Genomic DNA, 25967 nt, shown 5'->3' with positions numbered 1-25967 from the left:
CTGTGTGCAGCGGCTCACTAACGAGACTCTTCATGCCTTGGTCTGCTAATAGGCATGCACTTTATTTTTAAGCACATGCTTAATTTCTGTTAATTTAAAGCAGTGTCCCACCAAATAAGTGTATTAAGGCAATAACAAGGTGGTAGTGAACAATTTTAGAGCAGCGAACTATCCGTAATTTCACGTTGGCCTCTTCTGGCTGGTAGCTCAGCAACCACGTATGACCATTCTCTGCAGTCACAGCAGCGACCACCGTCGTTACCTGGGATCAAGCCACTGAATGGAGAGACATTGGGAGGAATTTGCAACGCATCCCTGCGAAAATAAAGAACTAATCTAAGGAGTGTGGTGTTCACTGTGAATAACTACCTCCACTTTAATGAACACCATCTCTTCCCTGTGCCGACAGGCCTGCAGCCCCCTCCATTGCTCAGCTCTGGCTCTTGCAGACCCGGAGCGCGGCACGTTTTTCTATATCTCCTCCTCGCAAAAGGGGGCCCCGCTTAAATGTGATCCTGGCTGCAACTGTGCTATGTGCCCTGGGGAAGAGCAAGCAACACTAAAATAAACATCCCACCATCACAGCCACTGGAAAATTAAGTGACTTCTTAGCTGGTTTGTAAACCTTCCAGCTGAAGCTTACCTTTGCAGAAGAGTTCAGGAGAAAAGCAGATGGAAGAAGCCTTATTTGGGGTCATGTATTTTCAGCAAGAGACAGCACCGAATGTCACCAGCGTGGTGGACACCGGCCCCAGCACGGCACGCTGAGCCGCGGCGGCTTTTCCTTATGTTCCTGTGCACCGCCTGATTCAGACACACAAAACTCTTGACCCTTCAGTTTCTCTTTCTGAACAATGGTCCCTTTTGCATTTTCCGGTCTCACTACAATAGTTTTTGGGCTGTGAAATGACTGAGGCAGCAGAGGAGCAACTGAAGTGATCAACTAAGCATGAATAGCACAAGCCAAGGAGCCACATTTTTTTCTTCCCACGTGCAGAGCTGTAGGTCAGCAGCAGCTCTTGGTACTCCTACACCACTGACTAAGCTTGGCCAACGTTGTAGCTCAAGACTCAGACTTTGCCAAGACATTGGATTTCTGGGAACTTGCTCCGAATCAAATCTTAACATTTTCAGGTCCCACAACCCCAGACCACCTCTGGCTCCTGAAAACTTAACATGGGGTTTTGAAAGCAATGGGCTTGGCCTCACTGATGCCCCATCTGATAATTTCTCATCTTCTGAACCAGTGAGACTTGGTAATAATGAGAGAAAAGTGCAGGAGAAACCCCTCCGTGGCTGGACTTGCCTTTTAGACATCTACCCCGTGGAGCATGTTCATGGTTCAGCAGTGCCTAAATGTGGCTGCTGCTGCCGCAATCTCTTGGCCAGCCCCGGCCGTGCCCGAAGCGACCCCCGCTCGAAGCGGCCGCGCAGAAGGAGCCGAGGGCTCCCCCCAGCCCCTCTTTGCTGCCCGGTTCGTGTTGGCAGACCCCCCCCCCCCCCCCACTTACCCTCCTGTCTTTGTAGCTCGCAGGAGGAGAGGGACGCATGGCTCGCACGGAGGCGACCACAGTGTGATTCACAGGCACAGCTGCGGTTCTGTGGGAATAAAACCTTCCCCTGCCTCACGGGCCGGAAGAAAATCAGAACAAACGTTCTTAGGAAAGGAGGAGCAGGGTAGCCAAGCCAGAGTAAACAAGTGCTGAGAGAAGGGTGTGGGAAGGGGGGCACATGCGTGTCAGCCAGCAGACGCTAACTGGCTGTAGAGAGGACAGTAATGGGTTTCTCATGATGTCTTTCTGGCAGTCACTGGTTCTTCGTATCCCCAAAAAGCGATCCAACTGATGCTTTGATGTTGGCATGTGTTCTGGTTGCACCCAAACCAGCTCGACTTTTGCTGCTTTAGGTTCCGGCCCCGTTTGTGTCCCTGAGCATCAGCCACAACCTTTGTTTTCTTGGCCATGAAGGCACCCAGTCCGTGGGGTTAGGAAAGATGTGGGGCAGAGCATGGCTCTGCACCTCTCAGCACTGCACCCGCTTGTCCCTGGGCCACCACAGAGCTTCTTTGTAACGCATGAGAGCAGCAGGTGCCCAAGGAAGGTGTTTACTTAAAAATCTGAACCTTTACAACCAGTTTTGGTGGGTCAGCAGAGCGCAAGCACCGTTTGACAGCAGCAGCTGCGCACAGCTGTGTGGTTTAACCCCACTGATGGCTTCAGAAGCTGCAGGTCCGAGTCTTTGGGTGGCTTCAGGGCCCCTCGATGGTGCGTGTCCTACAGAATTGGCACATCACATACATGAGCAGCCGAGGCCAACACCAGCCCCGGCAGCTAGGCGAAGCTGCCCGCACCAGCACGGTTGCTGGAGGATGCACAAAGCAGGGATGTCGAATGGGGGGAGAAGAGCCCAGCGTCCCTGGCTCCCAGCTCCACGCCCGGATGTGAGATTCTGAATGGAGACACAAACCCTAACTTGTAACTCTCCTAAGCGATCCAGCATTAGCAGTTGCTTTCAGATGCTGGCTCAGAAAAGTCTTTCAGGGTATTTGTTATCCAGCCACAACAAGCTCGCGTGGGCTGCAGTCTGGCATGTGTAAGCCAGGAATTGCACTGTTTGGGAAACTAGTAGGAGCACCGTTTTCCACACACATGTGTACTTCCCACCTTAGTGTATGAGGTAGCATGGGAAGGGACATCGTGTTATGGGACTGCTGTAATCTCCAGTGAAAGCCAGCACTGCTGCAGGCATAAAAGCAGCCCAAGTTGAAGCAAGTTGGCTGTGGTATAAAGGCTGTAAATGTGTGGTGATGCTGGTTAAGACTTTAGCTACTCATTACAGTGTAGAGTTGAGAGCCAGCATTGTCTCAGCTGTAATAGGTCAGTCCAGAAGTTCACGTAGCCCAGTAGCATGTCCCGGCGTGCCCAGTAGTGGACGCTTAGAGCACGAGAGTAAGTAAGTTGGTGGTTACAGAGTGAGCCTTCCCCCTGTTCCTGCCCTCCTCGTAGTTGGTGGTTTAGGCTCACGCAATGATAAAGCCTTTTTTTAAGACTCCAAGTCCTTACCTCCTATCGAAGGATATTCGTGGGCAGGGGCAGTGCTTGGCATCTCTCAGGAACAGTAAGTGAATCACCTCCCCAAATCACTTTGTGTAGGCAGAGAGCACAGGTGAGATTTTTTTGCCCCTCCACTGATCAGAGAGGTGAGGCTCCCATGTGGGCGTGGGTGGGGCTTTTGTGGCATTAGCCAAAATGCCGATGACTTTAACTGCAGGGAAGTCACGAGCGCTCATTTATTTAATGGCTCTATCTTGGTTTTGTTCTTGATGCTGTAGGTATAATAGTCTGGTGACTGGCAAGCGGGCAAGAGGACTCATCGCTGTGCTGTGGCTCCTGTCCTTTGGAATTGGACTGACTCCACTTATGGGCTGGAACAAAGCCATGAGCGGTTGCCCCAACACCACCAACGAGACAGGGGCTGACACTGGGACAGAGCACCATGGCTGTTTCATCTCATGCCTCTTTGAGAATGTGGTAACGATGAGCTACATGGTGTACTTCAACTTCTTCGGCTGCGTGCTGCTTCCACTTGCTATCATGCTGGGAATCTACATTAAGATATTCATGGTCGCCTGCAAACAGTTGCATCAGATCGAACTGATGGGGAACTCCAGGACCACACTGCAGAAGGAGATCCACGCAGCCAAGTCTCTGGCCATCATCGTAGGACTTTTTGCCTTTTGCTGGCTGCCCCTGCATATCTTGAACTGCATCACTCACTTCCATGAGGAGTTCTCCAAATCCAAGCCTGAGTGGGTGATGTATATGGCCATCATCCTCTCCCATGCCAACTCTGTCATCAATCCCATCATCTACGCCTACAGGATCAGGGACTTCCGATACACCTTTCGCAAGATCATTTCCAAAATCCTCTGCAAGACGGATGGTTTCCCCAAGTGCCCCACTGACAACAACCAGCACCTGACTGCCTCCAACATTAACTCTCCGGTAGCCTCTGTGACCATATGACCTTGCACGTCCTGCTCCTACGATTTTGCAGTCTGTCCCTGACACTACCCTTCCCTGTGCCTATGTGAACAGTTACAGCTAAAACTCCTCTAGGAGTGCTCGGAGATGACCACTATGCAGTTATGCAGCTGTAATTTTTTTTTATTTTTGTAATTAACACAGTGCCTCCTAGAGGAATAACCTGACCGGGAGGTTGAGTGCAGCTCACCCTTGACTGCAAAGCCAGGTTGCGTGACTGCTGGTAATCGTATTGAGTTTCCTTTCCAGGTCAGACATTGACTGTGGAAGCCCCACCTTCTGGGGGGTGTTTCCCTAATTGTGCTGCTCACGTCAAGTCCTAGGATCTTTATTTTAAATATTATTTTTTTTTTAAATCTTTTGATTCATTTAGGAGTAATAATTTTGTGTCTGTTTTTGAGTTGTTCTTTTAAGTCCATACTTGACAGCACTTTGGTAATACCCTAATTATTCCATCAATTGTTTGATGCAGCTAGTATTCTCTGATGGGAAAAAGTCTTACTTAGCCCTGTTGCTGGTGTGAAACTGAATCTGTGGTCCAGGCTCTGAGGGACGTGACCGTGTTGATGGGAAAACAAGATTAGAACTGGCCAGCTATTTTTGGCCCCAGTATGGAAGGCCTACTTACTGAAAGAGAAAAATTTTAGCTAAGAGTTGACTGAAGTTTTAGAATAGCAGTTTTATTGCCTCTAAATCACTTTGGTCCACAGGATCGTGCAGACCAATGCTTCAGGTTTGATTTCAAATCTGTTTCCAGCTATCAAAATGCAAAAGGCAGAAGTGCCCTAATAGTCCTAGCTAGTCTGATCCAGAGTCACCGAGGTTAGTGCAACCACTCCCTTGGTGACATGATCTCTACAATTAGGTTTTTGCTCCCAAGACAAAACTTGACAGCCTTGCAGTGCTTCCAGAAGTGCAGGTTTTTTTAGCTGTGATTGCTGGATGCTGCAGCTTGCCTGATTCCTAAAACTTGGTCTTGCAGGGGTTCCTCTGTAGCCCAATAACCCCCAGAAGCTGTGAGTGCTTTTTTTTTAATAGGCATTTTTATTTTTTTTTAATTTTTTTTTTAATCCTGACCTGCATCAGTAGCAAAAGAGACTGGAAGGGAGCTAAGAAGCTAGAATGCCTTAACTCGCGACCTGATTTTGGCCAAGCTCTTTGGGGAAGAAGCTCACCTCACAGATTGTCTAGCCTGGCCTCTGCAGTTCGCCACGGAGTCCTGGCCCTTTGTAAGGACAAAGCCCACTCACCAGTGAAGCAGACTTAATTAATTTGCACTGCAAGTTAATAACTCTGCAACCACAGCTCAGTAATTACCGCACCTGATTTCATATGTAACTGTGATAGGCAAAACTAGACAAAGGTAGAAAGAAGAGTGCGTTAACAGCTGAAGTACGAGCTCCACTTCTCCAGACTGCATGACGGCACGTGCACTGCTGTAAACGAACCAGTGTTTCTGGCATGCCTTTTATTTAGCAGGGCACTTTCATTCCACAACTGAGAGGAATAGGGAGGGCAGTCAGAAAAACACCAGACAGCCTCCCTCCTTCGTGCCCAAAAGCCGACTGGTACAGAGACACAGCTGTTCTTGACTAGTTCAGACCTGCCATCGCGTTGTGGCCCTCTTACAAACGGGAGTCTTGCCTGAAGGGCCTTACGTGGTAAAGTGGTACCATCTCTCTCCACTCAATCTCGGCAGCATCACCATGTGACCAGCGAGAAGCTGGAGTGCAAGGATGTGTATTAAACGTGGTTTTCAGTGGTAACGCATGCAGGGGGAGAGATAGGGAGCAGGCCTTTTAGAGCCAGGTGGCAGGGAAGGAAGTTTAAACACAGCCAGTTCCTGAACAACAGGTCCGGTGGACAGACTGTGATGCCTGGAGCAGTTTGTCCCTGATAAATTGTACTTGAATCACATAGAAAACAGCTTTCTATTTTTTTAACTGCATTGCACTAAAAGGGGGGTAATATAAGACCCCAAGAGTTTCATTTCTCTGGCGTATATAATGACAAATATGGTGTAAAATCAGCTGAAAAGCTGAAGAAATGCTGTTCCTGCAGCACCTGCTAAGCCAGCTGGCATGACCTGCAGGCAGCAGCTGCAGGTATGACTTGGGGCCCACCATGCAAACAGAGAATCGTTCACTAGGAGGGATGGATTTTGCTACCATGTGTGTAGCAGCCCAGCTGTAAGAGCCAGCCCCAAACCTGGGTGAACCACCAGTAAGCTCTGAATGGGTTTGTACATGTTTATGCAATGTCCAAATTTAGCTACAGCTCAGTATCTCAGATACTGGCATTTCCAAGAAGAATCTGAATAGTTAAAGTTACTGTCCCAAGCGTTTCTCCTTTAACAGCCCCATTCAGCTTTGCTGCATCTGCCTTGGTCATAGTCCAGCTAGCACATGTAGCCACCTCCTGCCATTTGGGCAGGGTTTGACTCTCTCCTCCTTTCATTCCTCCCCTTCTGTATTATCTTTGGCTGTGTTTCTTCTGTTAATCATGGCTGGAAACAAGCAGGGTTTCACCTGCAGGTCTGGCAGCGTTACAAAGTGGTTGCAAGCCACATTTATCCTTACAACAAAGAATGTAATCTCTCCCCTCCTGCTGGCTGAAAATGAACCAAACTCTGGATAGCACGAACAGACTGAAACACACAGCGCTGCAATACAGAGAGAGCCGGTCCCAGAACACTTACTGGTATGTGACAGCTTGCACTGCAGCTCGGCATCCATGACTGCTACCTTTCATATGCCTCTTATGAGCCAGAATTCCTGTAGACAGATGTGGTGTATCCTTAGTATGACTGTGCCATCGGGTTGTTAGCCATTATTAACTACGGCCTGAGTCACCATGGTCTTTAGGCACATTAAGTGCCTTTGTGGATCTGAGCCAAAGTAATTTCAAGGCAAAATAAAAATAGGACATCTCCCCTGCCCCCCTGAAAAGAAAGCTCTGATGGTTTCTATAAAAATGTGAAGTCAAAATGGCAGAGGAACTTTCTGCAGCAAGTGCAGCTATAGCTATTCAGCTATCACTCATTACTGCTCTGATGTACATAGGATGGATGTGTTTTCCTCATGTTGTTCAGATTTTGTATTTGCAGTAACTGTTATTTACATACAGAACGCTTAATTTACCACCTACACAACCTGGCTCAGCCTGTGCCCCATTACTTCTTGTGGTGTTGTGTTCACACGGTGTATCATATGAGACCACGCTGTACTCGAGGAGGAGCCCAATCTCAGAGCACGGGCAGGGAGTCACAGAGCTGGAAGGAGCTGGTTCCCAGCTCACTGGCTGGTTTGTGGAACAGGGAGCAGCAGTCTCCTTTCCCCTGTGTCTGATGTGGACAGCCTTGCCTTGCCTGCCAGCATGAGGTGGTCGACTTCTCTGAAATGGGTTGATTTAAAAGCACAGCAACCGGGGTGATTGCTTCCAAAGATCCTGCATTGCAGTAAGCACAGTGGAAGTGCAGACCTGTCATCAGCCTCAAGGTGCTGAGGGGTCCCTGCCCCAGTCCCTGGTACAGGTTTGCCAGTGATGAATCAGAAATCGCTGAGCAGCCAGCTGCAAAAAGCCACTGCAGCGTCACGCTGTCAGAGGCCAACTCTACCAAGCCATGCAGGCACTGGAAGGGCAGTGGGGTTAGTCAAAGCACAAGCAGAGCTAAGAAGGTTTAACGGATTGCTAAGAGACCTGCTGGACTGTTTGTATCCCCACATCACAAGCACACAATATTACAGATTAGTTCAAACATCTTCAGAAATCCCAAGAATAGACTAAATAAATAAATGAAACTGAAGTCAACACAGGCTTCTTAACATTTATTAATTAATCTATCAGTGCAAGGCTGCTAATTAACATCATGCCTGGCTGCAGCGCAGGAAGAAATCTACCAGCCATGGTGAACATTTGACAGCCTTGTAGATACAAAAAATGCCAGCTACACAGCCGGGAGGGTACACAGAAAGCACATCCGCCTGTGATCCAAATCCTTCATCCTTCATCCTCCTCCTCAGCCAGTAAGATGCTTGTGAGCTGCTCCTCAGAGACAGTTAGTTCCTGGCAGGCTCCCATGGCCTGACTGAGGTAGACGGCAAGTATATGTTTGCACTGCAAATAATAGCGGAGCCAAGTTAACAGGAGGAGCAACGCAGGAATGTCATGCTCTATCTGGAAGCCACAAAAATCCATCCTGGCCAGAATGGGTCTAATGAAGTGCTCACCCCTCCCAGGAACATGGTTCCCTCTTGGCATGCCAAGCCCTGGCACAGGCTGGTGCTCCAGTTGCCCCAGGTTAGTTCTGCCATCAGGATAATAAATACAGGGATCTGACACACAGCGAAGTGTTACTGGCTCCTGATGCCCTTCCCACAATTGCAGAGCAATTGGTTACCCTGAGCCCTTCCTCACTGGCACCAGGTGAACTGCACCACTTCATCAGGCAGACTCCATGTGGCAGTCCCATTAGCAGCAGTAGCCCTTGTTCCAAGAGACCAGGGATTATTCATCTCTTGAAAGTCAGAATAGTAATCTGTAATTAAGAACAAAAGTCCTCCCTAGCCCTTGTAAGGCCTAGCTCCACCCAAATACCGCGACTCCCAGAGGCCAGATTATGCAGTGGGTCAGGCACAGCCTGCGTGGCCAACTCAACACACATGCGTTTGCTCCCTTGGAAACTTCAGCCTGCTCAGGTTCAAGGAGCAGAGCACAGCCTTCTCCCCCGCTCCCTGTCCTGGCCCCAAGTTAAGGCAGACAACTTACCAGAAGGCTCTCGCTCTTCTGCAATACAGTAAAACCAAAAGCAGGACACGTGCAGAAGTGGCAGGAACTGTAGCAGGTGTAGAGTTTGCCTGAGCTCCCAAGGACCTGAAACAAAGGCAGCCCGAGGGGGCAGGAGTCAGAGACAGCATTTGCTTTTAATTTCTCTAACTTGGCCTGTATCTGGCCCGACGTCCTCTCCACAATCACTCACAGGCACGCAACAGGCAAGCAGGTGCTGCAATACAAAAAAGTCCCCAAACACTGCATTGACCCATCTAAGCTTGAAGCTCCTCGGCTTTCTCAGGGTCTCTGTACACTTCTCTCCCTGCAGGCAAGGAAGAGCTCCTGTACGTACACCGGTGCCTGCAGCAGACCTCAGCTCCAGTGACTTATATGCTACTAAGAGATCAGGAAAAGGGCAGTAGCACAAAGCTCTGTCCCCTGATCTCCCAAAGCCGGTAGCACAGTGAGGTGCCAGCCCCCCCAGCGAGCTCCCTACCCCAGTACTGGCAGATACAGGATAGCTGAAGATGGCAAACCTTTCTTGTCACAGAAAGCTCATTTATGAATCCAGGGCCACCATGGACCTGGGGATGGAAAGACAGCAGCAGTGAGCACTCGCAGTGAGGCCTTTTCTAACCAGTTTCAGTGGCTGGAGGCTGCAAAGGCTCTTGCTGTTCTGCTCCCCAAACCAGCTGCGGCTATTGGAATCCAGTTTTGTCTGAATAAACAAAGTTGAAGTCTCCAGAGAAGAAGCCTCCCTGCTCCATCTCTGGTTTGCGAACAGCACTGCCTCCTTTTCCCACATGCTGTTCCTCTGCAAGTCTGGTACTGAGGCATATTTCCTCTGCACCATGGGCACGGGATGCAGGCAGCCAGGGGAGGGAAGCGTTCGTTTCTAGCATGGCAAAGCTGACAGGCAAACTGTGAGCTGTTGGAGCTCGCTGCATGGTATAGAAAAGCCAAGCTATGGATTATTTCCCTTTTGCTTTCTTCAAGACTGGAAAATAGCTTTTAGAAAGCTACTTTAAGAGCCAACTGCTCTCCCCTCTCCTCTTGCAAGGGAAGGTTCCGAAGGGACAGAATACACTTGCAGGCTTTAAGCAGAAACCTCTGCTCAATAGCAGGAGCTTTACTAATGCTCTGAGGCCTAAAATGAGTGCACCCCATGGCCAAAACACAATTACCACAGAATATTTGCCATGATGTGTCTCATATCTGCCACAGTGAGAGCAAGTGCTTTGTGTCAGCTCTGTGGCCTCAACAGCTGGCACTAACTGTTCGTGGATATTCCAGAGAATGGTGGGGATTTACATGGGTGTAATCACCAGCAGTGCCCTCCTCTGCACACAAGCCCCTGTGCTCTGATGGCACACCACACTCCTCTCCTATAGCAGGCTTTAAATTCTGGTTGGGTTTGTGGCACACATACACCTAAATCCAAAGATAAACACAAAAAAGTGAAAAGAGAGTGGAGTTCTGCAGAGTGCTGCTTCCCCCCAGGATGCCCACTCCTAAATCCCTCCAGAGGAACACTGTCCCTCCCGGTCCAGAGCTGCACTTGCAAGGGGAGCCTTCCCCGTCTCCTGGAGTTCTCTCTGCACTCCTTGGCTGAAAGGTGACATCCACAAGTTTAAGCTCTCCCACAGAAGCGCCTATGACTCATAATCCCCCTTACCGCCAGCAGATTCAGGACACAAGACTCACATTCCTATTTCAGGGTAAACCATTCTTTTTTCAGTCTGGCCTTTACCCTGGGCCCTCCTTACACTCCAGGCTGAGTTTGTTTCACTTGTGATAAGTTTGTTTTTCTCTAGCCCCTTTGATTGTTTTTTCCAAGACGAAGTATTCCGATGGTGCCTTTCTTTCAGAAGTGTTTTCCTTTGAGGAGGGGGGGAAGACACAGACGCTGCCAGATTTGGGCTGAGTTTAGCGTTCCCCCATCCTGACCTAGATGGCAAGAATGCAGCTTCTGCCTAATAAGGCAGAATATAAAATCCAAAGACCAAGAGAAAAAAGTGCCTCTGCTTCTGGCCAGCTGCAGCCAAGCCAGGCACTGGGGTGCTCTCTTGGCCCTGAGATGCTGTGAGATTTCCTTCCACTGCCCTCATCTCCAGGTGCTTGCTAGCTGCACAGAGAGGAAAAATCACCTTGGTGGTGGTGTCCCTGCCAGCGTGCATGTGGGGATGCAGAAGGGCCAGCTGTGGCACCATGGCAGCTAGTACTGCCACCGGCATACAGCTAGGCAGCACCACAGTCTCTGACAGGACCTGATGCTCAAATCCTTCACGTTGGGGCAGGCTGCCATATGGTTCTAGGAAATTAATTAAAAAAGACATAAAAAAGAAGAATCCAATAAAAGTGCAGGATGTGAGCAATGCAAGTGACAGTTGGCAGGAGAGCTAAAGCACTGCCTCTCCCCCTGCTAACTGGCTTCACTCCCACAGCTCACAGCATTTCTGCAACTCAGGCGTAGCTAACAGGCACCCCAACCGCCGCCTGCTCACCACTTTACACATGCTGAATCCAGCACAGCTCCACCATCAGCCAGCATCCACCATCTCTGCAGCAGGTGAGACTTACTTATCCCTGACCTGGAGTTACAAGGGTTGGCTTTAGTCTGCAGCGTAGGCAGGTATTGTACAAGCTCTTCTGGGATGATTAACAACTCTGAGGTAACATCAGCCCTTGAATATCCCATCAGCGCTATTCCTCTATTAAGCAGCAAGGGCACTAATGCCTGAGCATTAAAAGACAAATCATAGTTTTCACTTGACTGAGGGCTTTTCTCTCATCTCAGTTCCTGAGGGCAAGAGCTGCCTACACTACAGGCTGCACTCCTAAGGCCTGTCTGAGCAGAGCCATTTTCCCCTGAAGCTGTACCCAAGGTGTGCTGGGTGATATGGAATGCAAACAGCATTCTAGCCCGTGAAGTATCAACATCTCAGATTTGGCTATGACAACCCAAAGGAGTTTCACAGTAGGACCAGCCTCATGGCCTCAAAGAACAGTTCTCCAGATCCAGATGCAAATGAAAGCACCACCTCACATTCCAGCTCAACCACATCTGGGTGCAAATGGCAGAGCTGACTTTCTGGGGGAAAAGTGAAAAGGATGACTGCATGTTGTCCAGGCAGCCATGGATGCCCTCCCACTCCCCACTGCACTGGGCAAGCTTCTCTGCTGAGGGAGAAGTGCACACAGCTGGGATACATACCTACACCACACACACAGATGAATGAAGAGCCAGTCATGCTACCTAGCTACTCCTAAGTGCAGTATCCCACTCAGTGTTTCGGTTTCTCCATCCACAGATTGCGTTCCTGTCACTGCTCCAGGCAGCGGCCTCAGGGGAGGCTCTGCTCTTTATTTTTGCATCTCAGACAGCTGTGCTGAGGAAGGATTTCGCAATGGGACCAGCCTCACAACCCCAGAGAAAATACCTCTTCAGATTCCTCTGTTAATGAACTCATCAGCATGGCCTTAATCAGCAATCACACTCCACTAAAGAGGAATGCTGCTCAGAAGCACACATGTACCTGTAGGGTGCCTGTCAGGTGGGAGGACACAGGCACTAACCCTTGGTGATGCAGGGGGGCCGCTCAAGTCACACCCATCAGCTACAAAGTGCCTGGCTGAAGGCTGGGCTTGTCCTACATTAACTCCTGGTGACCAGCCCTGATTTACCTGTCCAGGGGTTCCTTCCCCGCAGAGGAACCGGCAGCTCCCTCTACCTGCAGAGGCAGGAGGTGAGCAGTTCTGACGCTCTTTTCCAACATGCACCAGTTGAGCCAACTGTTGGGGCCATCAGTAGATATTCATCAATCAGCAACTCCCATTCAGTGACTGCAGGATTGCCTCCAGCAGGAATTTTTGGCCCCTCACTTCAGTGGGGAGAGGGCTGGGCAGTGCGGAGGGGTGCCTGTCTTGCTGCAGCTCATGCAGTTTGAGGCAGCACTGTTCAGCAACGACCCTGCCCAGACCAGAACAGGGTGTCAGGACAGCACCCAGCACATCCAAGCCCTCTTGCCATGCTTCTCTGAACTCCTCCATGTCTCACGAGGCTTTCTGCATCTAAGAGATGAATATTAGGCCTCTTAAGATGCAGATAACTCTGCCATGCTACAGAAAAGCTGTGAGCATGTGAGCACATATTTAGGCTCCCTGGGAAGACCAGAGACTCTAAGCAGTCCCTGTCATCCTTCACACAAAAGAGTGCTAAGTGAAGACTATATCCCAGCCTGCAAAGCTCTGCCTTAGCCTGCATGGCCCGACAAAGCTCTGCAAGGAGAACGTGACCATTCTCTGCCCAGTGGCATATTCAGCTGAGCAAAAGTAAAAAAGGAAAAGCCTTTAAGCATTCAATTAGTAAGGCAGCTGCTTATAAGGGTCCTGGAAGCAGTGCTTCTTAAGCTCTACCAAATAACCACAGGCAAGCCCTCAACTCAAATCAAAGGCTGTGTTCTTGAGCCCTGTATGTTTATGAATCATGCCTCTCTGGAGGGGCCGATCTCCTCTCCAAGGCCCCAGAAGCAATAAAGACTCCACGTGCAAAATGAGCAATGCAAGCTCTGAACATGTGAAAAATGCTTGTGTCATTACCCAGGCCTGGCTTCACAGCTCTTCTCTTACCCTAGATGACCCCACAAGGCATCTCAGCACCTCCAGTGAAGGAGAGAAGGCCCTTTGCAGGGAGGATATTTGGAAATGTTCCTCTTGGCTGCTGCAACAGTGAGCAAAGAGATTCCCCCTTCTCTGGTGTGTGAAAAGGCACAGCACCAAGTTCAGCAATGGAGGGGGCTGTGCTATCTGAGGGGGTTAGTAGTGCTAGGTAGAAGGAATTGGGTGCTTCTTCACCAAAAACTTACGGGCACAGGGTCCCACTGCTTATACAGCCTTAGGTAGGGCACAGCACACGGTGCGTCTCTGACTGTGACCCCATGGGCTGGATGGAGCTGGTCAACAGCTCACAGAATGGACAGACTATCCCCAACAGAGGTGCCACGGGTGCTGTCGCACAGTAGAGCAAGGAATTGTGCATACCACAGAAAAGTCAGAAGTGCCAATAGCTCCTCTTTTTACCTAATGAGTCCCAGCTCCATCTCCAATCCCGTGCTGTAAGGAGTTTGACCTTTAGGGCTAAGGTGAGCTCTTCTCCCTAAAATGCCATTTTATAAAGATGCTTCTGTGATTCACAGACTTGGCTACAGTGAACTAGAATGAAACTCATGGATTTGGCCAGCATTGCTTTCTCCCAGGTGGCAAGGGTCCTATCGCCAAGTAAAGGTCAAGAGCGTTCAGGATACTGAGGATTTGGAGGGCAACAGGGAAAGAAATGCAGTGATGGAAGATAACACTGCTTTGTGTACAGTTTGTTAAGAGGAAGAACTGCCTTTCCTGGATAGGATGAAAGTAATAAAGCAAAATCAGCAATCCCTGGAAAACTTCCTTCTAACTGTGATACCCACAAACATGTAACAAATTGCCTCTGACTGGCTGGGAGCCACAAAGAAAATGGTAGTGTACTATGCTGTTCTTATTCTAGTCCATGGCTACTGCTCTCCAGTGTCACTTCAGAGGTTTGTAAAACAGTGATATTCTCTCCATGCTTATCCAAGTGCCCTTCCACGTTCTGCAAGTTAAGAAAATATTGGCTCACATGTCAACTGGAAACCATCAGAAAGTAAGACTGAAGAGGACTGTGTACCTGGTATGCAGTCCTTCCGCTGGGGGACACGACTCGGGTGACAGAACGCTGATCCACCAAATCCAAAGCTGGGACAGCAGATGGGCCAAATATGAACTTCAGCCTGAAAGAGAACGTGTCTCTAGTTAGGTGACACCACAAAAGAAAACCACCTGGCTTAGCCTTAATCCATAGGATTTAGCCCTATGGAGTCCAGAAGGCCTGTAGTCAAAGGTTCCCATTGCCTGTCAAAACCCCACCAGTAACAGCTCCATTAAGTAAGTTACTGTGCTGGTTTTGGCTGGGATAGAGTTAATTTTCTTCATAGTAGCTAGTATGGGGCTATGTTTTGGATTTGTGCTGAAAACAGTGTTGATAATACAGAGATGTTTTCGTTATTGCTGAGCTTACACAGAGCCAAGGCCTTTTCTGCTTCTCACCCCACCTCACCAGCGAGCAGGCTGGGGGGGGGCACAACAAGTTGTGGGGAGTACACAGCTGGGACAGCTGACCCCAACTGCCCAAAGGGATATTCCAGACCATATGACATCATGTGCAGCATATAAAGTGGGGGGAATAAGAAGGAAGGGGGGATGTTCAGAGTGATGCACGATGGAGCCCTGCTTTCCTGGAAGTGGCTGAACACCTGCCTGCTGATGGGAAGTAGTGCGTGAATTCCTCATTTTGCTTTGCTTGCGTGAACAGCTTTTGCTTTACCTCTTAAACTGTCTTTATCTCAACTCATGAGTTTTCTCACTTTTACTCTTCCAATTCTCTCTCCCATCCCACCGGGGAGGGGGAAAGTGAGCGAGCAGCTGTGTGGTGTTCAGTTGCCGGCTGGGGTTAAACCACAACAGCGACCAAGCAATGAAGTGCATTTGTCATTCTCAGCTTGCTGGCTTTCACCAAGTGACCACCAATCCCTGCCCTGTCCCTCTGAGAAAATCCCAGGACTCAGTCCTTAGGGACAGCCTCTACTCTGCCAGCTATTCAGAGCTGGGTTTTGATGTTCTTAAGAGAACTTCCAAAATTCCAAGCTGCTCCCAAACAGCCTCAAATTTCTTTGCAAAATCCCACTGAGGTTTAATTACAAGGTATTTTAAAGATTTTTTTTTTTACACAGGACATTACAGCTTATGTGTTTCTTCTTCAGCACTATGACCCAAACGCTATTCTGGCTGCCTGCTGCACAAACAGGACATGAAGTGGTTCCTGTCCTGAACTAAAATGAGACAAAGTACATCAGAGACACAGAAGTGAGATTGTTTTAGTCAGTCTCTATGACTGTGACACAGTGTTAGCCATGTAGGTGAGGAGCTATCTTTGAGCAGCATTTCTGGCTTGACAGTCACTTTACAGATCACTGATTATTGCAAAGGAACTGTAGGCGAAGTGAGAGACACGGGTTGTCCTTACAGTGATCGCATCAGCCTTTTTGTTAGTATTCCCGTAGTTCTTCTGATACAAAGTCTGTGTAGACAGAGCACTGGTGCTTAACCAATTTATCAAACAGTGAATCTAGACTCTAAAACTGGAAACTTTGCTTCTGCCCAACCCCCTAAATACACTAGGTCTTCTTCAGGGAAAACTGCACCTCTGGCAGCAAAAGCAAGACATGCTGGCAAAGAGAAGATGAAGGAAGGAAATCCTGGGAGATGCACAGTGCTGGGGATCCAAGAGAGGTTACAGGCAACAGTGTCACACACGCAGCCCAATTATCCTTGTTGCAGTAAACTCTGAAACCCTCACATGAGCACGACGAGCATAAAAAGGGATTTTAGTGGGGGCAGCACCAGGTAAACAAGAGCACACGGAGGCAGACTTGCTAATGCTAAGGGGAAAAGGAGCTCGTGCTCTGGGATACCTTAACTGTACATACAGGCTGTCCTGGATGAGTTGCCCTGGGTCAGATTATTGATCAGTTGGTCTTGAATCCCACCTCCAGTCATGGCCCACACATTGTGCCTCAGAGCAAGGAGAGAGCAAGGATGATAAATAGCTCCTTAAGCAATAGGAAATGCAGCAGTAGGGCTCCTTCCTCATCCCAGGGAAACTGGTTTAAACCCTGAAGAACAAATGAGTCACTCTGTAGTGATCGCATCTCCTCTATCACAGTCACAACTGTGATAAATTATTCTTTCTCTGCCCACCAAATTGCATCCATAGGAAGCTAAAGACCATTCAGAGAAATACTGAAGGCACATCACTGCACATGGAGCCACCAGATAGCAGTAGTTTTACATCTGTAATCCAGCTACCAGCAGGGCTGAGAGACAGCAAACTTCTTCCGGATAAACACCCAGGGACAGCACATGCCTTATGTCACTTCACCCTCCCTAAAACCCCTTTCCCTTTCCTTTCCTTCCAAGGAGGACACATCACCATGCAGGGATGCACTACTGCACAGCATTTATGGATCAGAGAGTGCCTGGGACGGGGTAAAGACAATATTAGACAGGTTTGCTAAGATACACGTTTGCTTCCTGCAAAACTTTGCCTTTATACGACTCTCTCCTCAGCCTCGGTGCTGTGAGGCAGCACCGTGGAGGTACATGTTGGTCTCTGGCTGCTGCTGTGCATGGTGCTGTAAAATTCCACAGCAGCAAGTGGAGAAATAAAGAGCTGTGAGTCCTGAAGGTGCAATAATTTCCATCTACATACTCATTGTCTGCATATCCCTGCAAGGAGGTTTTTATCTCCTGCTAAAGCCTTGCGAGGGTATGTGATAAGCTGTATGTCAAATATGGACATATGTACCTTTAGCCTATTGTCCAGACAGCTCACAGGCTTAAAAGTTATTCTAGACCTGTATATCCAGCTGCTCTGAGTGTGTTCCAAAGAGCTCAGGGGCAACTCAGTTAACTTTACAGACCTTTTATCTGCTGAGAAAAATCTGTGTAGTCTAGATTAGTTACAAGCGTAAACAACAAGAAAATCAGCAGTGATGAAAAGATAGTACAAAACACAAGGAGAACGGGACAAAGCAGAGGAACATTTCCAACTCCAGTGAAGACACAAAGAGCCAAGGCAGAACCCTGGCTTCTCAGCAGCATGGCTGACCTATGTGTCTGAGTCAATCTCATTGATAACAAGCCAAGCAGACAGACTTATTCCAGGAAGACCAAAACTTCAGTTGCACAAACTCAAGGCAATAAGGATTGGCTTCATCTGAGGACTGAGAGGAGGTGGGTGGGGGAACACTCAACGTAAGACATTCCTTGATGATTAGGTTTGGGACTGTAAGGGGGCTGAGTTTAATGAGTTTCAGTAACTCTTTCAAATTTGAGGAATTATTTTTCCATGTATATAATTCGATCAGTCTAACAGGAAATAAGTAATGGGAATGCCCAAAGGAAATTCAAGGACTTCAGAGATTTGGAAGAGATTCAGAAATTAAATCAGAATACTTCTGAGCTGCTGGTCACAGGGAATTGATGGAAATCTGACTGCCAAGAGTTAACACCCAACCATTATTAAACTTAACAAGGGAATTTCTTTCCTCCTCTTTTCTTTTATGGCAAGAAGGAAACAAAAAGTTACACGAGACTTGTCAAATATAATCCCACTCTTCAAAGGCCATTGTGGTCCCAGAAGAAGGAGCCTGCATGCATAACTTTCACAAGTGTTATGTGAGATAACTTTAGACCCAAAGATATTAAGGCCTGAAGGGTTCCTGGTGATCTCCTCTCCTGGCTAAATTACAGGCAGGCAGGAACACAAAGTTGAAGATGAATCTGAAAAGCCTTTCTCACTGTGATGGTGCCTTTTCTCTACCTTTAACACCTATTAGTGAGGGCTGTAGAAGCTGTGAAACTTGGATCTCTTAGGCGACTGCCTGGGAATGACTGAAATATTCACAAGCTTCAGTCAACGCAAGGATGATGAAGCTGACCTGAGACTTCTTCTAAACAGAAGAAAGCTCTAAGGGCAATCTTCAAGTGAACAATTCCCTTGTGCAGAGAGATGATATGTTCACTTCTCCCTTTCTATCACACATGCCCATGACTCAAACAGAAGAAGGGATCTCAGGATGCTGCTGTGCTCACAATGATATCAACACAGCGGAGATGGGGCACTCCAGCGGCATGAATCACTCGAAAACACAGTCCACTCTCACAGAAATCTCATTCCAGATCTGAGGGTGGACTTAGAGCTCAGGTTAAATGTTCTGGGTTTCTGCATGTTTAATCCACCCAAATTAGAGCAAGTCATCACAGGAGATTCAGTGATACAGAGATAATTTCAGGAATCTCTGGAAAAACCCTTGAGATTGTCTCTTTGGACCTTCATTTCCACCACCAGCAAAACCACGTAGCAACTCTGCATGAGAAACGTGTACTGGCCAAACACAGGAAAAAAATAGTGGTACTATGATGAAAGCAGATTATCAGCTGCCCTTTAGCAGGACACCTGGGACAAGAACTGAAGCAAAAGATACTTACCCCAGCAGCAGGTCATCAGGGACTGCAACAAAAAGAAAAACAAAGCATGATTTTGCTGAATTTCCTCACTGTGAGAGACACCAACATCACAAGAAGGCTAGTGTCTCCTTAATGTACCCCCAGAGGTCACACAGGACTGCAGTGCTCTAGCCATCCTCTCTAGCCGCCAAAAAGCAACAAGGAGCAGCAAAATGATCTGCTATGGTAGTGCTAAGGCACTTACCAAGTACAACAATCAGAACCAGAGGGATTAATTTTAAAAAGAAATGCAGAAGCCCAAATATACTTACTTTTATAATATCCTACTTTTAAAAGCATTCAAGAAAAGGCATGTGGCCTCAACATCTTACTCTGCCACTTTAAGAAGTTGGTTAAAAATATTGGTTTCCCCGAAACTTTCTTGGCATCAGTTGAGAACTCTGGCATCAAAACTTTAAAAATGTTGTTCTTTTCCCAGTATAGTCTTGCAGGGCGTCACTAGTTTATAGCTCTTAATACAGCACATAGAAACATAATGTCTTCACTTATGGGAACTTCTTGTTAAGATGGAAAGTTACACTTAAGAAAATTAGTCTGTTGTAGCTAACAGCTTAGGCTCTGATCATCCAATCTGATCTTTCTGTTACCACTGATGGGACACAGTATACTATGTCTCTGTATTCCACTGGAAGATCAGGACTTTTGACTTTAAAATCCTTTGTTCCAACAATTCAAAATATTCTCTATGACTTACGCTGTTGGTTTGACTTTTCCAACTTTATTCTAATTTAAATCTCCAAAGTGATCGATCAGTTTGTTTCTGCAGTTATGGCTCAGCGTACATCTTAGTACTATTTTGGTGCTTTAAGGAGAAGTATACCTTAAAAGGAATGTTGACCTTTTTTTTTTCCCTAGTTTACAACAGGATTTATAAAGCTCTTTTTAAAAGTCACATGTAGATTTTGGATCTACTCTAACCTGATGGGAGCCATACTGCAAGCATGCCAAAAAGCTGTCAATGTGGTCACTCTGACAGTTTCGACACTAAGTCTCTGCCCATTCCCCACTCAAATGTAGTGCTCAAACAGACTTCTCTGAATGTTTATTTGGTTGGTTTTAGTGCAGTTAAAAATATTCCTTAAATAGACACTTTCCTAAGGAAGAACCATTCTGCGCTACTTATCAAGTAAACACAAACAGTAATATTCTTTCAGCACAGATTACAGAACTACGTTAGTAATCCAGAGTGCAATGAAGGTAATTGTTCTTAACTAGCTGCTAGAATTGGCCAAGATTTAACTGTTGGCTTATGTTTGCTTCATTCAAGCAACAGGAAAGCTGTTCTTTGCCCTAACACAACACCCTCTGCCGGTCAGTCATGAAACATGATTGGGTTTATGAAGATTTCCCTTTCAACTCTAGTCTTGAAATTAGTGAGTCTATAAAAACAGCAGTACAGTAGGCACAACTAAATGCCTGCCTGGAAGTATGTAAGTTGTCATCCCTCAAGTGCAACCACTTACACTACAAGCTCTAAGCAATCAGCATCACCTTAGGTCCCATGTTCAAAAAAGTGTCCAAACTGGTCTAATCTTTGAAGGGGCTTGACTTTGAGAAGGGGGCTGCTCCTCATTATCTGTGCTTCAAACACCTTTGTGTTGTCTCCGGACAGGGACACAAAAGCTGGAAACACCCGATACAACTTGCCACTCCTGAAAGTGAAGGCCACCCCTTAGGCGACAGTCTGCAGAAGATACGAACAAGAGGAGGCGAACAACCCTCACTGCTACCTGAAGGTTTGACCACGCCAGTATTACTGGCCCACCGCCCGCTGAGATGGTTCTGTTTTGCTTTACGTACCCTGTGAGGTCTCCTGAAAAGCCTTTTTGATCTCTTTCAAAAGCTCTTCTGCTACTGCTGGCAAGGTACTATCCACCTCATTGGCACTGGCCTCATGACTGGAAGCAAGACAGAAGGGAACAGGAGACGGTGGGAAATCGCTAGGGTCACCGCAGATACTATAAACCAGGACAGTTTATCTGGGCTGTGCTCTTCTCTCAACCCCGCATCGTGGCCAAGGAAGGGCATCCTCAGCAAATTTTAAAATGCGTTTTTGACGCGTTCGCGGAACAAAGGGTTTCTCAGAAACACACGGGTGTCTCTCAGATACCCCCACGTACAAACAGGTCCCGTGGAAGGGGACCGGGGGCGTACAGCTGGTAACAGGACGAGGCTCTGGCCTGGAGCGTCCCGGCGCTGGGCCATGGCAGTTCCCGGCAGAAGAGGACGCACAGCCCACCCGCCGCCCCCGGGGCCCGCCACCCGCGCTGGGGATCTCTCGGGGAAGAGGCCGGCGGCTACCAGGCCCCGACATCGGCTGCTCGCCGCTACGGTCCCCGGGGACTCCCTCGACACGGTGCAGCCGCGTCGGAGCTATTTAGAGCCGCCGGTCCTGGGACGGCGACCCCGGGGCCGGGATCGGGCCTACCTGTGGCCGCCATGAGGGCGCGTCTCCATAGCAACAAGGCGCCCTTTGCCCCGGGTGACGCACAGGCCCGCATCACGTGGCGAGGGCGAGTTCTTAAAGGGCCCGCTGGGAGAAAGATGCTGGCGGCGGGGGTGCCGCGGGCCCTGTGCCGCCTGGCCGCCCGGCGCTGCCCCGCGGGGCTCCCGCCGTCCCGAACCGTCTGGCGTGGCGGGGCCCGAGGGGAGGAGGGCGGCGGCGGCAGGACGGGGCTCGCCCGTCGGCGGTGGGCCCGGCCGGTCGGGGGTGCCCTGGGCTTCCTGGGAGGTGAGGCGGGTCGTGGGCTGCGGGCCGGGGCGGTGAGGGGCAGGGCGGTCACCCTCGCCCCGCAGCCTTCTCGCTCTTCCCCAGGGACGCCGAGGAGGAGGGCGAGGACGCCATCATCCTCCTGCTGAAGAGAGCCAAGGTGAGGCGCCGGCCCCTTGCAGGGACGCGGACATGGCGGCCTTGGGGGGGTGATTTACCTCAGCGGGGGGCCGTCACGCGTGGGCTCCGGCGGGTGACCTGCCCCTCGGGTTTTCCCCACTCTCTCTGCAGCTCAGCGTCATGAAGGGTGAGCTGGGGGAGGCCGAGCGGGTGCTGCACCAAGCCCTGCGGCTGTCGCACCAGTCGGATAACAGGAAAGCCATCGTCTACACCTACAGCATGGTAAGGCTCGGGGGGGAGCTGGCAGGGGCTGTCCCCTGTCATAGCATCATAGAATCGTTTAGGTTGGAAAAGACCTTTAAGAGCATCGAGTCCAGCCGTCAACCCAACACCACCACGCCCACCAAACCGTGTCCTGAAGTGCCCCGTCTGCGCGTTTTTTGAACCCCTCCAGGGATGGTGACTCCACCGCTTCCCTGGGCAGCCTGTTCCAATGCTTGACAACCCTTTCAGTAAAGAATTTTTTTCTAATATCCAATCTAAACCTCCCCTAGCGCAAATTGAGGCCATTTCCTCTCGTCCTATCACTAGTTACTCAATAGAAGAGACCAATACCCACCTCACTACAACCTCCCTTCAGGTTGTTGTAGAGAGTGATAAGGTCTCCCCTCATATCATGTCTAGTCTGTGCTACAAGTCACTATGGGGCTGCAGGTCCCTTTGGGGGGTGTAGTGCCGTATACTGGGGCTATAGTGGAGGCGTAAGTAGAAGAAAAAGCGGTTGCGTTGAGGCTAGTCCCTGCAGCCTTTGTGAAGCTTCAGCACTGCCTCTCTCTCTTCCAGATGGCAAACGTGGCCTTCATGCAGGGACACCTGGACAATGTGAGTAACTCTGGTTTGTTTTTTTTCCCTCTGAATTTTAAAAGGCTGACATCTTGTGCAAGATCTTGGAGGTGTGGCGTGCTGTGACAAGCTGCATGCTGAGACTTGAGGCAGAGATCTCCCAGAATAAAGCAGAATAATCTGCCTTGGGACTGCAGTCCCATGGAGCATATGCTGCTAATAAAGATACTTTCACAGTTAAATTTTGAGCTCCAACATGGTGCGCAAGGGAAGGAATACTTCTTGCTGTCAAATGCCACAGTCAAGCATTTAGATGTGCCTGTCTCAAGGAGAATCCAGGAAAGCCCTGAAGGCACACAGATGTGGTAAACTCATGGCTGGTGTAGCAGTCCTAAAGTAGAAACTGAAAGGACCCACTAGTTGGCTGTACCATTGGGCTCTGGTTAGCCTTTCACTTCTGACTGGTCTTGACATACAATGTAAATGCCACAAATTGTGAGACAGGTTTCTCCCAGTAGTCTGCCTCCATAAAGGGTAGAGATCTTTTGTTTTGACTGCCATCATTCCTCAATATTCTCTTCAAAATTCTCATTTCAGGCAGAAAAGCTCTACAAAGCAAGTATGAGCTATTTGCTTGCAGGGGATGCAAAGGAGGTACGTTCTTCTGATAAAGGCTTTCACCTGTAAGTATTAACAGTGTGGTGCACAACTCTCTGGTCTATTTCTTGTGCTGTAATACCTCCTGCTGGAAATCGGCAATACTAGCTGTGAGCTTGCTGGCTTCTCAGGAACATCCTTCAATGGGTAGCAGCTCTGGAAACAATAGGATGGGGATTTTTTAAGGTCTAAACTTGTTTGCTGACAAAGTAACGTTTCGACTGGGGAGATGCAAGAAGAGTAACAGTTGCATTGTGTGTCCTCCTGGCAGGATGACAATGCAATCCTTGAGATGTCCCTCAAGCTGGCCAGTATCTATGCTGCTCAGAAACAGTGAGTTCCCTGCTAAAGGCATCTTTTGCTTTCATCTCAGCTTCACAGTGGCAGTGGTGGCGAAGCAGAGGCTCTTTTCTCTAAGAATAGAGTGCCTGAGGAAGCTTTGATGTGAGAAGATAACATCAACATAAAGGTTCCCACAGGCGTGATATTTGTGTACCCACTGTCATGCAGCCCAGTGACTGCTGTAGGAGCTGCCCAGCTTAGGGCAGAAGTAGCCATAGAGGACATTGCTCTTTAGTCTTAAATCCACATCTCACAGGAAAGGCGGCTTTTGAAGCAGTTGGTGGCTGGTTGTAGCTTCATTTTTTCAGTGGAGCATTGGCATGGGTTGCTGGCCTTGTTTGGGGGGAGGGGGGCCTCTCCACCTCTTGGACCCCTTTGCCCATGGGTCAAGAGAGGGGTCCAGGCCAAGATCAAGAAGAAAGCATTATGGGCAAGAAGGGTCTGGTTGAGGGGAAAAGCTGTCTTACAGGCCCTTTAGAATGAGGGATTGAAAGTGTTCACATCTGTCCCTTCAGGGATGGAAGGAACCTTGCTTTGCTGAGTTGTTGCACTTTGCAGGCACAAATTAGCCCTGGCTGGCTATGAGTTCTGCATCCTGACCTTAGAGGAGAAGATTGCCAAGCAAAAGGACTTGCCTGAGGATGTCTTACCAGGTGGGACTGCCTTGTCTGCCAAAGGCTTCTCTCATTATCTTTTCTCCATTTCCCTCTCCTTGATGCTGCTTACCATATTGCCTAAGCACCATCTTCATGCCAATCCATTGTCTTCACACTGCATGAGTTTCCTGCTCTTGTAGGATGGAGACTCATGCTTGATCTTGCAGAAGTGATCACTTCCACTCCTCTTTATTTGCAGCTGAAGAAAAGGCCAACACCCGTCTCTTGCTTGGGATGAGTCTAGACTCCTATGCTCGCTATCTCCTAAGCATTAACCAGCTCCCAGTGGCCCAAAAAATGTATGAGAAGGCTCTGCAGATATCAAATGATGTTCAGGGAGAGACTCATCCACAGGTGACTTGTACAATCATAGTTGGGCTACTAGGGAAAGAAAGGCTAATCTAGGGAATGAGGCAGCTTTAAAAGCAGCTTTGCTGCCATCAAATGTACACAGCACTGAATTATGTTCTGTTTTCCTGCCAGGAACAATGAGCATGCAGCATGCCGATATATAAATATAAGATGCTTTCTTACTGAAAACTTCTCTGGCAAATACTACTTTTACTAGTGTGTCAGGGGAATGAATGTGGTGCTCCTGCTGCCCCAGACTTCTATACCGACTGTTGCTCTGAGGCTTCCTTTTCTGTCCTGGTACAGACTGTCATCCTGATAAATGACTTAGCAACTGTACTGGATGCTCAGGGGCACTACGATGAGGCATATTCCTATGTGAAGAGGGCAGCTGAGCTGGCAAAGGAGACTCAGCACCCTGAGGAGCACATGGTGCTGAATAACCTGGCAGCAATTCTGATGCACAAAGGTAGGTAAATAAACATCCAGCCTATGTCACTGTGCTTGTGCTGACTGTGGATACCTGTATTGTAGGACTGAACTACAGTGTTATTTTTGTGTTACTATTTTTAGTCTAAGCAGTAGGTCTGCTGACTTTGTGGAGGCAACCTGTGTTGCACCCAAATTGAATTCAGCTGCTGAAGGATCTGGTCCAAGATAAATGCAGTACTGGTGCATCTGACTCAAAAGGTTGCCAGGGGATCTTGTTTCCCTTGTCCTGTATGTACAGTAACTGGTTCCAAAAGGACAGAAGACATGCTTGAGACTTGTTTCTATGAGATCTTAATGCTGAAGCAGCACCTTGTCCCATCATCATTGCTGCTGTCTAGCTCTTATAGTTGGCACCCTCTGCTGGATGTTTTCTGAACCTCCCTAATTCTTGATGTGTTCCAAGTATGCTTGTCCTTTGCATGTGGTCAGCTTCAGGAGGGGACTCCGAAAATGGGCACTGTAATTGGCTAGCTCTGCTACTTTTCCCTCTTACTACAGAAGACTTTCTGCAAGCAAAACAAGTGTACAAAGAAGCTCTCAAGCAGGCACAACAGAAGGGAGATGTTGCTTCTGTCCAGCATATCCAGGAAGAACTAGCTGAGCTGGCCAAGAGGAGAAAGGGCTCCAAATAAGTTTGGCCACAGAGTCCAACCTTGAGGTCGCTGACAGCAGCAAGGGTTGGTCACTAGAAGCAGCCTGGGACCAGTTTGGTGCAATTCTCCAGGGGAACAGCAATGAGGAGTTTAAGGACTGCTTAACAAGAAGGGCTGCTACTGCCTAGCAACTTGGCCCAAAATAAAGTTGTGAAATCTTAACCTA

The 25967-nt window shown here is 48.6% G+C and overlaps 3 protein-coding genes across 9 annotated transcripts in view; 2 read left to right on the top strand and 1 right to left on the bottom strand.

Moving 5' to 3' along the window:
* ADORA2B (adenosine A2b receptor) overlaps positions 1-7199 on the top strand; it is a 20371-nt gene extending 13172 nt beyond the window's left edge. Inside the window, exon 2 of the mRNA XM_069791113.1 lies at positions 3332-7199. Within this exon, the coding sequence (XP_069647214.1) occupies positions 3332-4025 (694 nt within the window). The 3' untranslated portion in view covers positions 4026-7199. The remainder of the gene's footprint in view (positions 1-3331) is intronic.
* ZSWIM7 (zinc finger SWIM-type containing 7) lies at positions 42-21532 on the bottom strand. 7 transcript variants are annotated; one of them, XR_011326061.1, is made up of 7 exons: positions 21406-21532; positions 20778-20875; positions 18939-18960; positions 14518-14620; positions 8811-8915; positions 644-6817; positions 42-539 (listed from the first exon to the last, which is right to left on the bottom strand). XR_011326061.1 is itself a non-coding variant. In XM_069791121.1 (7 exons), the coding sequence occupies exons 1-6, from the start codon at positions 21432-21434 to the stop codon at positions 6791-6793; spliced, it is 384 nt and encodes a 127-aa protein (XP_069647222.1). In that variant the 5' UTR covers positions 21435-21532; the 3' UTR covers positions 42-804; positions 6742-6790. The 7 variants fall into 7 exon arrangements, 4 of the variants coding, with proteins under 4 accessions (XP_069647222.1, XP_069647223.1, XP_069647220.1 ...); XR_011326062.1 differs by having other exon boundaries at positions 42-315; XR_011326060.1 differs by having other exon boundaries at positions 42-804; positions 1512-6817.
* On the top strand, positions 21417-25967 carry TTC19 (tetratricopeptide repeat domain 19). Its single transcript, XM_069791114.1, has 10 exons — positions 21417-21708; positions 21774-21847; positions 21979-22089; positions 22651-22689; positions 23248-23304; positions 23579-23640; positions 24208-24302; positions 24505-24659; positions 24963-25125; positions 25647-25967. The coding sequence occupies exons 1-10, from the start codon at positions 21417-21419 to the stop codon at positions 25778-25780; spliced, it is 1182 nt and encodes a 393-aa protein (XP_069647215.1). The 3' UTR covers positions 25781-25967.

The sequence above is a fragment of the Haliaeetus albicilla genome, chromosome 9 (genome assembly GCF_947461875.1).
Source record: "Haliaeetus albicilla chromosome 9, bHalAlb1.1, whole genome shotgun sequence".
In the NCBI taxonomy this organism is placed as follows: domain Eukaryota; kingdom Metazoa; phylum Chordata; class Aves; order Accipitriformes; family Accipitridae; genus Haliaeetus; species Haliaeetus albicilla.
Note: the sequence above shows the minus strand (reverse complement) of the source record. Positions and strands in the feature narration are given on the sequence as shown.

Coding starts and splice junctions, on each gene's coding strand:
- TTC19 (XM_069791114.1), top strand. CDS start 21,417: ATGAGGGCGCGTCTCCATAGCAACAAGGCGCCCTTTGCCCCGGGTGAC. Junction 21,709..21,773: donor TGCCCTGGGCTTCCTGGGAG/GTGAGGCGGGTC, acceptor CTCGCCCCGCAG/CCTTCTCGCTCTTCCCCAGG. Junction 22,090..22,650: donor TCGTCTACACCTACAGCATG/GTAAGGCTCGGG, acceptor TCTCTCTTCCAG/ATGGCAAACGTGGCCTTCAT.
- ZSWIM7 (XM_069791123.1), bottom strand. CDS start 21,434: ATGGAGACGCGCCCTCATGGCGGCCACAG. Junction 20,876..21,405: donor CGCCCTCATGGCGGCCACAG/GTAGGCCCGATC, acceptor TCTTGCTTCCAG/TCATGAGGCCAGTGCCAATG. Junction 14,621..18,938: donor CCTGATGACCTGCTGCTGGG/GTAAGTATCTTT, acceptor GTTCTCTTTCAG/GCTGAAGTTCATATTTGGCC.